The 13242-nt window shown below is 42.5% G+C and overlaps 2 protein-coding genes and 1 long non-coding RNA gene across 3 annotated transcripts in view; 1 reads left to right on the top strand and 2 right to left on the bottom strand.

Annotated features, from left to right (window-relative positions):
- Positions 1–13242, bottom strand: part of LOC122542260 (uncharacterized) — a 73775-nt gene that overhangs the window by 36654 nt on the left and 23879 nt on the right. The window lies entirely within an intron of this gene.
- LOC148141231 (uncharacterized) overlaps positions 1–13242 on the top strand; it is a 43660-nt gene that overhangs the window by 29552 nt on the left and 866 nt on the right. The gene's annotated exons all lie outside the window — the stretch shown is intronic.
- LOC148141232 (3-mercaptopyruvate sulfurtransferase-like) lies at positions 3815–12757 on the bottom strand. Its single transcript, XM_087978311.1, has 2 exons — positions 12012–12757; positions 3815–8872 (listed from the first exon to the last, which is right to left on the bottom strand). The coding sequence occupies exons 1-2, from the start codon at positions 12589–12591 to the stop codon at positions 8571–8573; spliced, it is 882 nt and encodes a 293-aa protein (XP_087834437.1). The 5' UTR covers positions 12592–12757; the 3' UTR covers positions 3815–8570.

The following is a 13242-nucleotide window of genomic DNA, read 5'->3' as shown; positions in this document are numbered from 1 at the left end:
GTTTTGCAGAGTCAAATGCAGTCACAACCTGTCAAGTATCTACCACATTGCAGTCCCATACATGCCAGACCAGGTAAAGACAGACGATTCCCTTCCTTCAAGGTAATTAGTGAACCAGATATTGTTTCTGATACCAATCAATCATTTAATGGTCACCATTACTGAGAGAAGCTTCCTTTCCTAATTTTGTTAACTGAATTCAAATTCACTTGCTGTGGTAGGTTTGATCCTCAGTTCGAAATGGGTGACCACCCCTGTTCTAGCTCTGGAGAGGATAACCTCCAGTCAGGGGAAAGAGCCTCAGAGCCTCCACCTTGTTAAGTCTCTGAATTTTAAAATTTATTGATATAAAATCACCATTTTTTTGTTTAAAATGCCAAAAAATATAGACCCATTTCACTGAATCTCTTCTGCTAGGACAACCCAACCGTTCCAGGATTCAGTCCAATAAAGCTCTGTCTGAGTCCATCCAAGGCATGGAAGTTCTTTCCTTAGGTAACAAGACCAAAGCTACATAAACAACTCCAGCTTGATCTCTCCAAAATCCTGTAAAACTGGACAATAGATAGGACTTATATCTATTTCTGTATCACCACTTTGGGGAGAATGTGAAGTCAATGGAAAGAAATCTACCAGCCTTTCATGGACCTTGAGCAATGTAGTTAATTTTTAACTGTGTCTGAAATGGCCGAGACAGCCAATAAATTTGAGGGCAACTGGGGAGGTGCAACAAATGATGGCCATACCAATGTCACACTCACCCCATGGAAGATCAAACGAAAGGCAGTTAATGAGTACCATATAAGCAGATTCGTTGATGACCAATCATATTGGTTGTAGGTCCTCTTTCTGTGAGATATACTTCTATTATTCTATATGGTGCAATTAAGTCAGAAAATGTTATAACAAGTCAGGAAGGACACAAAGAGTCATAGAGATATACAGCACGGAAACAGACACTTCGGTCCAACTTGCACATCCTGACCAGATATCCTAACCTAATGTTATGAAGTTGAAGGCGTGTACTGTACCTTTAACAGAGTGTGAATGCTGTTCTGCACTGAGAGCTTACAAGAGCAGTCTAAGAGTAAAATGGAAATTGAAAATATGTAACATTTGACTGAAATAAATACCTGACTTGGTTGCTGTTTTGACAACAATTATAATTTAACCAATCAATTTAAATTATACCCCAGGATACTAAAACCCAATTGAGTTTGAATTTATTGTTTTGCCACACTGAACCAATGAGACAATCCAATGTTGGGGATATAAAAAAGGCATCGAGAGAAAGTGAGGGCTGCAGATGCTGGAGATCAGAGCTGAAAATGTGTTGCTGGAAAAGCGCAGCAGGTCAGGCAGCATCCAAGGAACAGGAGAATCAACGTTCGGGCATAAGCCCTTCTTTCAGGCTTATGCCCGAATGTCGATTCTCCTGTTCCTTGGATGCTGCCTGACCTGCGCTTTTCCAGCAACACATTTTCAGATATAAAAAAGGCTGGCATTTTGAAAATCAGTCAGAGTAACTGCCATCGAGAGAGACACAAGATATTGAAACACACACTATCAAAGGTACCTATCACCTTCTCCCTCTCCCCAATCCCACCCGCCTCATTGCTGATGAAGGGCTTATGCCCGAAATGTCGACTCTCCTGCTCCTCAGATGCTGCCTGACCTGCTGTGCTTTTCCAGCACTACACTCTCGACTCTGATCTCCAGCATCTGCAGTTCTCACTTTCTCCATGTGAGATGTTTGGTCCACTTATGTAAGGAAAGAGCTGTGGGGTTGGACTCCTCATGTATATTTAGGATTGAAGTAGACAGATTCTTAATCAGTCAGGGAATCAAGAGTTATGGGAAAAAGGCAGGAAAGTGGATTTGAGGAATGCCAGATCAGTCAAGATCCTATTGAATGGCAGAACTGATTCAAGTGGCTCCTGCTCCTATTCCTGGTGGAAATTGCTGGAGAGACTCAGCAAGTCTAGCAGCATCTGTGGACAGATAAGATAGAGTTAACGTTTGGGATTCCAGTGATTATTCTTCAGAATTTCCTACTTTGGGAAGCCCAAGTTCCAATGCCAAGGGTTGTTAATCTGTGACCAGGGGAAGAAAGCGCTGCAGACACCACATACAGCAATCCCTGGCGGTGGGAGGTCGGAATCACCCCCCCCCCACCCGCCACCACCACCGATGAGAAAGAGAAATAAACCAAGTGAACGAAAAAGTGAAAGGGAGGGTACGGATTAAATCAAAATAGAATTAGAGGGGGAAATAAAACACTCCACGCCCTGAAAACCTTAAGGGTATTGGTAGACACTGCATGCTCCTTCTCAAGGGACAGCTGGGCCTGAACGTAACCGCGGAAGAGGAGCAGGCAATCGGCCATAACGACTGCCTCCAAGGCCTGCTGCCTGGACATGTTAATGGCCAGCCTGGCCAAGCCCAGGAGCAAACCCACGAGGAGATCCTCTGACTTGTCTTCCACCCTCTGCATCGGGTGCTCAAGATGGTTTATTGTATGATAGCAATTAGTACAGTTTGCATTCCTTGTCAGAACTTGCAAGAACTGTGCAGAAAACCTCTAATATGACAGTATCAGATTGGGTGGAGCTAATGTTACTTCAACGTTTAACCATAAGACGTGGGAGCAGACTTTGGCCATCATCACTTACCTAGTTTTTTTTCTCGCCCTGTTTACCATCAACAATCCCTTTATTTGCTATTCTTTATTTCTCTCTTTGGATTCTATCTCTCCTTTGCCCTCCGACTCCCGTGTTATCAGCATAAATACCTTTTCTGAACTGCTTTCAAGTCTGAAAGGTCACCGAACTAAAAACCGTGAACTTTTTTTTACTCCCTACAGATGCTGCCAGACCTGCTAAGTTTGTCCAATACTTTGTTTTTGTTTGCTTCAGAAAAGGCCTTTGGTTTTCTCTTTTTCTTATCTTTATGACATGTAACCTCGACTGTTGGGGCATTGTTAATTTTTTTCCTCCCTGTGCCTTCCTGCGATTCTTTGACCTTCATTTCCCATATTACCAATTTGATCACCTGTTTCGACTCTACCCCTTGTTTTGCTACACGCAGTGGGCTTGATCCCTCAACGTCTTGTTTATTTTAAAGCACTTTTCATGTCCCTAATTACGCAGCTCACTAGGACATTAGTCCAGGCACAGTTCAGGTGTACACAATCTCAACAGGTCAAATTGTACTTTCTCCCATGTTGGCGCCATTGCCCAATGAACTTGCACCCAATTCTCCCAGTTCAGGTGCTGCTTCTTCAGGTGGCAAAGAGACAGCGCTTCGAAAGCTAGTGCTTCCAAATAAATCTGTTGGACTACAGTCAGGTGTTGTACCATTTTTAACTTTGTCCACCCCAGTTCCAACACAGGCACCTCCAAATCATGGCTGTCAGGATACATATTCTATGCTGCAGAGAACAGTGTCAATTCCCCTTGCTGTACTTTCAGCTACTAATATATTCCTTCTTGCTCTACTCTCACTTTCTGATCAAATTGGTTCTTGTTTCAGTCCCACAAAGCTTGATTACTTAGAGGTCTCCAGCATGGAAACAAGCCCTTTGCATCAAATCAGAGAAAGTCAGGAATGCAGATGCTGGAGAACAGAGTTGAAAAGTGTGGTGCATGAAAAGCAGAACAGGTCAGGCAGCATCTGAGGAGCAGGAGGGTCAACCTTTTGGACGTAAGTCCTTCATAAGCCCTCTTAGGGCATATTAAACTAGACCCATTTGCCTGCTTCTGGTCCATATCACCACCTACCTGTTGGATCATGTTCAAATAAAGACCAAAATCGCTGAGTGGCAAAAATAGTCTCTTTATTCAGCAACCGGATTAGCACAAGTTTGAGGCGGCAATAAAATCCTGAAATACAATTCTTACAAGCCTCTTTATACACAGTTCTTACATGTATTAAAATTCCAATACTATGGTGTTACATTGTTTTATCTCAGGTACACAAATGTTTGAGGGGCTTCCGTCTTGGGAAACAGGAGATGGGTTATAATATGAGCTAAGAGCTGGCTACTGCTCCTCTTAAGATTAAGGATGTCTGTCTGATCTGATTGCACAATTAAGAGATGTTAGTCCTTTTACCTTTATGTTAGTTAATGTTAGTAAAAAATATTAGGCCTATATGCTCTAAATAAGTTAGAAATTGTACATGTACTTAATAAAGCTTTAAAGGATATTAAACTGATTACCATAGCTGGGTTGAAATATGTTTAAAATTTGAGAGTTTCATTCATTCATACAATTTCACATAAGTGCTGTTTTGACAATTAGTTTCTTAAAGGGATAACAGCCCAGTTAAAAGGTATTTAACAAGTACATACTGATTGGGGAACATGTTTGGTGTTTTGTAATCTATTCAGGTCTGAGAGACAGTTGGTAAGGGCTGATTAATATATTCTTTCCGTAGTTTCGGGTAGGTACTGGAGACATGACGTCAGGGCTGACATTGTTCTGAATAGGTTAGTAGTCTGATATTTAACAGAGGTAGCTTTTGATGTAAATAGGTCTGATAAGGGTTGAAGGTGTGAAGGAACAGTAATGGGTTTGGAAGTACTGCTTTAGTCCTAGTCTATCTTGCGATAATAAACTATAATACAGAATTGCAGTTTTATGAATGAAAGAATGAAACAGTGATATAATAAATAACAGGCTAGTAAAGGGTTATGAATGAATGAACAGGAACTGGTATTAATGAATATAGCAAGCTGGTGAGTGAGTTAATAGAACACAATATCTCACATAAATATCCTATCCATGTACCTATCTAAATGCTTCTTAAATGACAAAATTGCACTCTCTTCCACCATTAACTCTGGCTGTCCTTTCCAGACAGTTACTACCCTCTGTGCGAGGAAATTGCCCTTCTCGACCCTTTTGTATTTCTCCTCTATGCCCTCTAGTTTCAGTCTCCTCTACCATGGGGAAAAGCTGTTGGTTCTTCACTGCACCTATGCCTCTGATGATTTTATGGACCTCTATCAAGTTGTCCCTCAGTCTCCTCTGCTCCAGGAAAAAAGTCTCAGCCTATCCAGCCTCTCCTCATAGCTCAAAACCTTCCAGTCCAGGTAGCATTCTGGTAAATCTTTTCTGCTCTCTTTCTAGTTTAATAGTTTCCTTTCTATAGTAGGGCTATCAAAATTACATGCAGTACTCCACCGTGGCCTCATCAATATCTTGAGCAGCTGCAACTAAGACATCCCATCTCCTATACTCAGTGCCCTGACCTTTGAAAGCAAGCATGCTGAAAGCCTTCTTTACCAATCTGTCTATCTGTGACTTGACTTTCAAGGAGCTATGAACATCTACCCCTCAATCTCTTTGATTTATAATGCTCCCCAGACCCTACCATTGATTATGTAAGTCTTGCCCTGGTTTGATCCATCAAAATGCAATACCTTGCATTTATCTAAATTAAACTCCATCTGCCGTTCCTCAGCCCACTGGACCCGTTGATCAAGATCTTGCTGCATTGCCAGACAAATTTCTTCACTGTTCACTATACCACCAATCTTGGCATCATCCACAAACTTGCTAACCATACCTCCTAAATTCTCATCCTGGTTTCAGGCCACACACCTCCAGTATTAAAAAAACTCTCTACCACCACCTTGTGTCTTCTATGGTCAAGCCAATTTTGCATCCAGTTGGCTAGGTCTCCCTGGATCCCATGAGATTTAACCTACCACGTAGTTCCTTGTCAAAGGCCTTGCCAGACAATGTCTACCACTCTGCTCTCATCAATTTTCTTGATCACCCCTTCAAAAACCTCAATCAAATTCGCAAGATGGACTTCCTGCACTATGCTGACTATCCCAAATGAGTACTTGCCTCTCCAAATGCCTGTAAATCCTGTCTCTCAGAAGGGGCACTTTTGAAGCTTTGGGTTCTGAGAGATGAAATGGTGGCTGAGATGTTCACCCCAGTGCCTCACAACCCCAGGCACCTGGGTTCACTTCCACCCTTGGGCAACTTTTTATGTGGAGTTTGCACATTCTCCCTGTGTCTGCTAGATGAATTGTTTAATGTACTTAAAAATATAGAGTAGATGAGATACAATGAGATTTCCTGCCACAGTCCAAAGATGTGCAGGTTAGGTGGATTGGCCATGCTAAATTGCCCCATAGTATTCAGGGATGTATAGGTTAGGTGCGTTAGCCATGGGAAATGTAGGGTTACAGGGAAAGGATAAGGAGATGGGTCTGGTGGGATGCTCTTCAGAGGGTTGGTGTGAACTTGTTGGGATGAACGGCCTGTTTCCACACTGTACAGATTCTGTGAGAACAAGGATAACATTTGGACCAAATGAACTGCAGTAAAGTCTAACCCATTTCTCATATCTCTGATCTTTGATGCAAAAAGGAGTCAAATCAAACTGCTTAACTGAATTAGTTTTATTAAAATGATTACAATTGGCATTCCTTGGGTCAGGGACACAATTAACAATTAATCTACAACAAGTGTTAACAAGCCTCTCAGTGGCCTGAAGCTGTAACATTGTTTATTTGCGTCTCAGTTTGATCTAGGAGCATAGTCAGGGCCTTGGTTTAATGTCTCACCAGAAACAGGGTACGTCTGGCAGTGCAGTACTCCTTGGATGCTGCATTGGAGAATCAGTCTAGATTTTGTGTTGGATGTCACTGGAGTGGGACTTGAGCCCACAGCCAAGTTGCTCTGCAATTGCTTATTTGTTACAGATTGATTGAATACTTCAGATTGCTTGACTTCTCATTGTATAAAACCTACCTCTATATTTTCAAGTACATTCAACAATTCATCAAATTTATGCAGTGATATAATCCCCTCATTCCCTCTTTGACTATTCGTCTGAATTAAGCTTCTCTCAAAACTATTCTGGACACGTGTCTCACAAAAATCCTTCGAAACTCTGAAGATTTTAATTAAACATTTCAAGTCGCCCAAGGGAAACTTTTTACAGCAACAAAATAGATTACTTTGGTATTGACTGGCCAACTCCTGTACCATTATTTCTTTTAATCGCAGTTAGTTGTACAGGGAAGGCTTTTTTTTTGTACAATGTTCCATCTCCTTTTCCAATGTATATTTTAAATCTACATTACAACATACTTGGCCTGTGTGTAAATTGAGAAGGACAGAGGCACATTTGGTATGTATTAAGCATATAAAGATTAATAACAAGGCTGAACATGCTGCTAGAAAATGTTCAGAATGTTATTGAAAGAAACAGGTTTCATTGCAATGCCAGGATTTGTTCACTGCTATTTATTCTGCAATCAGACTAACTTTACTGTCATTGACAATGGAGCATTCCCAATTTAACAAGTCAAAACTGGAGATAAGATACACACTTGCCCTGAAGACATTCTCAATTTCTACGAAGCAAGTCCAGACAAGGTGCACAGTTCAGCCAAGTCTTATTCTCCTCTACAATATTTCTTCCATGCCGAGGGGAAATGTTTTCTGTTTTCCGTTGAGTGGCTTAGATCAAGAACAGAACAAAAATGTAGTCTTTATTTCTCTCACACTTTTGGGTGCAGCATAAGTTAACTAACTCTTGACCCACAAGTGATGTTGTATAGGCTGTGAGTTTACAGTTAATGATGTTAATAAGAAGAGGAACATTGACTCAAAAACAAAGAAGTTCACTTGGAAAGCAAAGATATGCCAGACTCATTTCAATTTCTGGCATCCTATACTCATCAAAAACCATCTGGTCTCACTTTAAAATCTTGGCTTCACAGAGCAGTCACCACATTCAAGGAGTAAATCACTGAGAGAAGCATTTTGAAACTCAGCGGCCACTCAGCCTCAGCACATCAAGCACCTTCAGGAAATGATAACGTAGTGCCCCAAACAAATATGGCAAGAAACAAAACAGTGAATGATTCTGGAAGGTGCTAAACTTTCCCAAGAAATGGCTTCATTTCCCTTCACAGTCACACATCTCCCATCACTTTTCTATCACTGACTCAGCACTGAGAGCGGTTCTCGACAAACTGTCGTTGGCTTCTTTTTGCCTGCCATCCTGCTGCATCTTGTGAAAAAGGTCGAGTCTCCGGGCAAATCGTCATTTGAGAAATACAAAACTATGACTGAAACAACATGACAAAAGAGGGCCACCTGTTGTTGCCTTCAGTACCCAGAAGAACACTTGCTAATTGTTCACAGGGCCCTTCTACCAGGGAATAGATCAAACCTTTCAAGTACAGCTATCCCCTGTCTTTCACAAGTTCACTTCAAGCCACTTTGTTTTTAAGAAAGACCTACATTAGTACACGTATTCGTAAATCCGAAGAAGATTTTCACTTTTATGAAACATGGTGAAATTTTTCCATATGAATTAATGCTTCTTCGCTTTACACATTTCATAGAAATACTCTACTTTTGGATAGTGGGGGATGGCAGTAAATACTTGGTTTCTCTTGACCTTCTCCTCTTACCTCCAACACAATAAAAGATAGATTCGTTGGTTAGTCAAATAAAATTTAAGAATGACTCTCAAATTATCTACTAATTTTGGTACGGGAACAGCACAATCTAAAACATTGCTTTCAGTGCTGCCTATTTGACTTTCTCCTTTCTCTCCGATATAATGTGACTGGGGTCAGCTCGGGTGAACCACTCTTGCCAGGAACCATCGTAGATCATCACATTTTCTTTCCCACAGATTTGGGCACCAAGGGCAACAAAACAGGCAGTGATCCCGATACTACACGTCCCTACCAGTGGTTTCTTCAGGTCGACATTGTGATCCTCAAACAAGCACTGCAGCTCCTTCTCACTCTTCATCCTGAGAGTCTCTGGATCCATGAAGGTCTCAAAGGGGATACTGATACTGTCGGGGATGTGCCCTGGTTCAATATCTTGAGAAATAAGACAAATTTAAAAAGTATGAATTGAAGGAAACCCAATCCAGTTCAAGGAAATCACATCTGTCGCAATGGTCAAATGTTATACAAATCTCACTAGCATACTGGCAAATATACCACAATTGTTCTCAGAACTTTTGTCCAATTTCTCCTCAAATGTCCTGCAAGAAGTTAACAGGTTTCTGAAACCAAAACCTCTTACTTTATCCAATCTGCTCTCCTAATGTTTTTAGCGTTGGAATATGAGGTGTTTGCCCCTTTGGATAAAAAAGGATTTTATTCTTTGAGCTTGGCTGATCACCCTTAACACTACTGGAAGAAAAATGGAGGAGCTGATCCACATGTCTTGGTCAGTATATATCCTTCACTCAAGATTATCAAAAAGATTATCTGGTCTGTGCTCGCATTGTGTTTAGGGGAAATTGACTCTGCGCTGCTGAATCTGCCACTTTCCAATGCAGATCATTCTTCAAAAGAACTTTTCTGGCTGAAAAGATTGCCTGTGCTTGTGAAAGATACGAAACAAGTGCAAGTCTGGATTTCTTTGGAATCAGCAGTGGGGGACCTAATTTTCAGATTTCAATGCACTTGGAATCTCCCTTAACATTTGCTTTTGCTAATCTATGAGTAACCTGCCTGGTGAATGTGGGGGATTATACATACAACAAGAATAGATTATCCCGACTGCTGTAGATTTCTGAGCTACTTGGTTTGAAAACCCAGCCATAATAATGAGCTTCCAGAGTGGTAGTACCCTGGTTGCTTAGAAAAGGAATGGAAGACAAATTATTTGTTGCTGTATTACTGAACGTGGTCATTATATGTGATGTGGGCCTTCACTGCTAGATTAATGTGTTACAGGACAATTCGGAATCTGTACCTTCAGATCTCTTAAATCACACTTCAGTGGAGAATTTCAATATCACTGTTTAAAATCTGAAGTGAGTTGATGAGTAATGATATTCCCATAAAACAAACAAGCAAGTTAATACTACATATGCTATTAACCTGAACATACAGTCAAACATTTGCAACACTGTTTGTTAGTCTGTATCAACAATGGATGTTTAAACATTAGAGGTTTATCAGAATTCAAATATCTTTCCTGCTTACACTCTCTAGTTCATAGAATCCCTACAGTGTGGAAACAGGTCATTTCATCCAACAAGTCCACACTGACCCACCAAGGAGTTACCCACCTAGACTTATTCCCCTACCCTATTACTCCTCATTTCCCCCGACTAATCCACCTAATCTACACATCTCATGGGCCATTTAGTATGACCAATTCACCTAACCTCCACATCTTTGGAGTAGTGGGCAGCACGGTGGCACAGTGGTTAGCACTGCTGCCTCACAGCGCCTGAGACCCGGGTTCAATTTCCACCTCAGGCGACTGACTGTGTGGAGTTTGCACGTTCTCCCCGTGTCTGCGTGGGTTTCCTCCGGGTGCTCCGGTTTCCTCCCACAGTCCAAAGATGTGCAGGTCAGGTGAATTGGCCGTGCTAAATTGCCCGTAGTGTTAGGTAAGGGGTAAATGTAGGGGTATGGGTGGGTTGCACTTCGGCGGGTCGGTGTGGACTTGTTGGGCCGAAGGGCCTGTTTCCACGCTGTAATGTAATGTAATCTAATCTAAACCGGAGAACCCGGAGGAAACCCATGCAGACACGGGGGGAATGTGCAAACTCCACAAAGACAGTTGCCCAAGGGTGGGATCGAACACATTCCCTGGCACTGTGAGCCAGCAGTGCTAACCACTGAGCCACCATGCTGCCCATTAAATGTTTGCATCACAGAGATGGACAAACATCATCGGTAGTCTTGGACAAAACAGACCCTTCAGCACAACCAGTCTATGCTGACCATCATCCCAAATTAAACTCGTCCCACCTGCCTGCTCCTGGTCCATATCCCTCCAAACCTTTCCTATTCATGTGCTTATCTAAATATCTTTTAAAAGTAACTATACCCAATTCCACCACTTCGTCTGGAGGTTCATTCCACACACCAACCACTCTGTGAAAAAGTTGACCCTCATGTCTTTTTTAAATCTTTCTCCTCTCACCTTATAAATATGACCCATAGTCTTGTAATCCTCCACCCAACGGAAAAGACACCTGCCATTCACCTTATGTATACCACTCATAATTTTATAAACAACTATAAGGTCACCCCTCACCCTCCGATGCTCCAGTGAAAAATGTCCCAGCCTACTTTTATAACTCAAACCCTCCATTCCTGGCAATATCCTGGTAAATCTCTTCTGAACCCTCCCTAGCTTAATAATATCCTTCCTATATCAGGGAGACCAGAACTGGACACAGACTTCCAGAGGTGGCCTCACCAATCCTGATGAAGGGCTTTTGCCCGAAACGTCGATTTTGCCTGTCCTCGGATGCTGCCTGAATTGCTGTGCTCTTCCAGCACCACTGATCCAGAATCTGGTTTCCAGCATCTGCAGTCGTTGTTTTTACCTCACCAATACTTTGTACAACTCAACACAAAATCCCAACTCATATCCTCAAAGGTCTGAGCAATGAAGGCAAGCATGCTAAACACCTTCTTAACCACCCGGTCTATACGTGTATTGAACTGATACAAAATCTGATTGTTTAAATCAGGTAATTTGGCCTGTTTAAATCAGTTTTTCTGTAATTCAGCATTGGCACTTTTGTAATAAACTTGACAATGAAACGTGGTCTTGGTCAGCCGTTTCATAGTAGGGCCTCAGTGTAACGAGACTAAATTTACTGTCTGCCTTTCAAAAGTTAGGGGAACATGTTTGGTAACTTTGACTGTGAAATACACGGCATAAATCTATCACTACCCTAACATACTGTAAAAGTGCAATGAAAGTCAGAGCTTAAACTAAAAGTAGTGATTACAAAAATTACAATAAATGCAACAGATTACAGAATGCATCAGTTCATGGAAATATCCACCCCTTCACTGTCTCAATTCCCCCCCCCACACAGCTAATCCTGATTGGCAATACATACTAGCCCACTACTGGAAGCAGAGTTGGCAAACACCTTAGAAATGTTGGAAGAAATTTAAATAAAGGATCTGAGTGCGATACTGAAATAAGCTCTTTTGAGGGTTAAAACAAGTAAAACAAAACTCTTTAAGGAACCTTCTCTGGGTTCAGGCTCGGTGCCTTTGAAACTGCCCTCAGGCCTGGCATCCACCAGCTGGAACTGTTTGCTCTGGATGTTGTCCAGGATCTCCTGGTAACTTTTGACCTGGGGTTTGGTTTTTGCCTTGTACTCAGCCACGGGGTAGTCCTGCAGTTCCGAAGTGACCGGGAGACCCTCCCTGCGCCAATTGATAAAGCCGCCATCCAGCACCGACACCCGGCTGTGACCGAAAGCCCGGAACATCCACCAGACCCGGGGGGCAGTGTACAGCCCGAAATCACTGGCATCGTAGATGACGACGTGGGTGTCGTTGCAGATGCCCAGGTTGGCCAAGTATCGGGAGAAAAGCTCCTGTCCGGGCATCATATGGTCGTAAGGGGCGGAGCGGTCCCTGCATTCGTCCAAGTCGAAGAAGGTAGCGCCGGGGATGTGCTTCTCCTTGAACTCCTTCCTGCCGTCCCGCTGCATTTCTGGCAAATACCAGGAGGAGTCCAAGACCCGCAACGGTCCGGCCTTAGCGCTGCTGATTGCCTTGGCCAGCCAGGCAGCAGATACCACAGCCTGCACTAACGCCATTCTCCTTCCCTTCTGTGAACGGAATTACCTCCAGCCCACTGACTCTAAATCCACTGACTTTAAGCCCTGCCCACTGACTCTAAATCCAGACTCTAAACCCAGCCCACTGACTCTAAACCCAGCCCACTGACTCTAAACCCTGTATACTGTCACAAAACCCACTGAATCTCAACCCTGCCTCCTGTCACTAAATCTACTGACACTAAATCCATTGACTCTCAACACTGCAAACTGTCACTAAACCCACTGACTCTAAACACTGCATACTGTCACTACACCCACTGACTCCCAAACTGCAAATTGTCACTACATCTACTGACACTAAACCCTGCCCACTGACATGAAACTCACTGATTCCAAAACCTGCCCACTGACACTAAACCCTGCCCATTAACACAAACCTCTGGTCACTGACAATAAACCCTGGCCAGGAACTGCAGTTTTACAATTTGCTTGCTCCCTGTAAAGTACTGGCTGCACACTTGCAAACAACTTTATTTTTTTTAAATTGCTTTGATGGCTCTGGTCACAAAAGGCATGGAATCAGTTAATGCAACTCTTGCACAAAATTCAAATACAATACTGCAAAAAGAGTGTTTCCTGCAAATGCTGGGAACATGAAACAGCAACAGCTTTATCTAACTCATGTAA

Source organism: Chiloscyllium plagiosum, unplaced genomic scaffold (genome assembly GCF_037043375.1).
Source record: "Chiloscyllium plagiosum isolate Xiang-an unplaced genomic scaffold, Cpla_swu_hap1 HiC_scaffold_33, whole genome shotgun sequence".
NCBI classification, from domain to species: domain Eukaryota; kingdom Metazoa; phylum Chordata; class Chondrichthyes; order Orectolobiformes; family Hemiscylliidae; genus Chiloscyllium; species Chiloscyllium plagiosum.
The sequence above is the reverse complement of the archived record's forward strand: the minus strand, read 5'-3'. Positions and strand labels throughout refer to the sequence as shown.

What these genes read in the sequence shown, in the direction of transcription:
- LOC148141232 (XM_087978311.1), bottom strand. Translation starts at nt 12,591, where the DNA reads ATGGCGTTAGTGCAGGCTGTGGTATCTGCTGCCTGGCTGGCCAAGGCA. An exon ending in CGAGCCTGAACCCAGAGAAG is followed by an intron (nt 8,873 to 12,011) that starts GTTCCTTAAAGA and finishes TTATTTCTCAAG; the next exon opens with ATATTGAACCAGGGCACATC.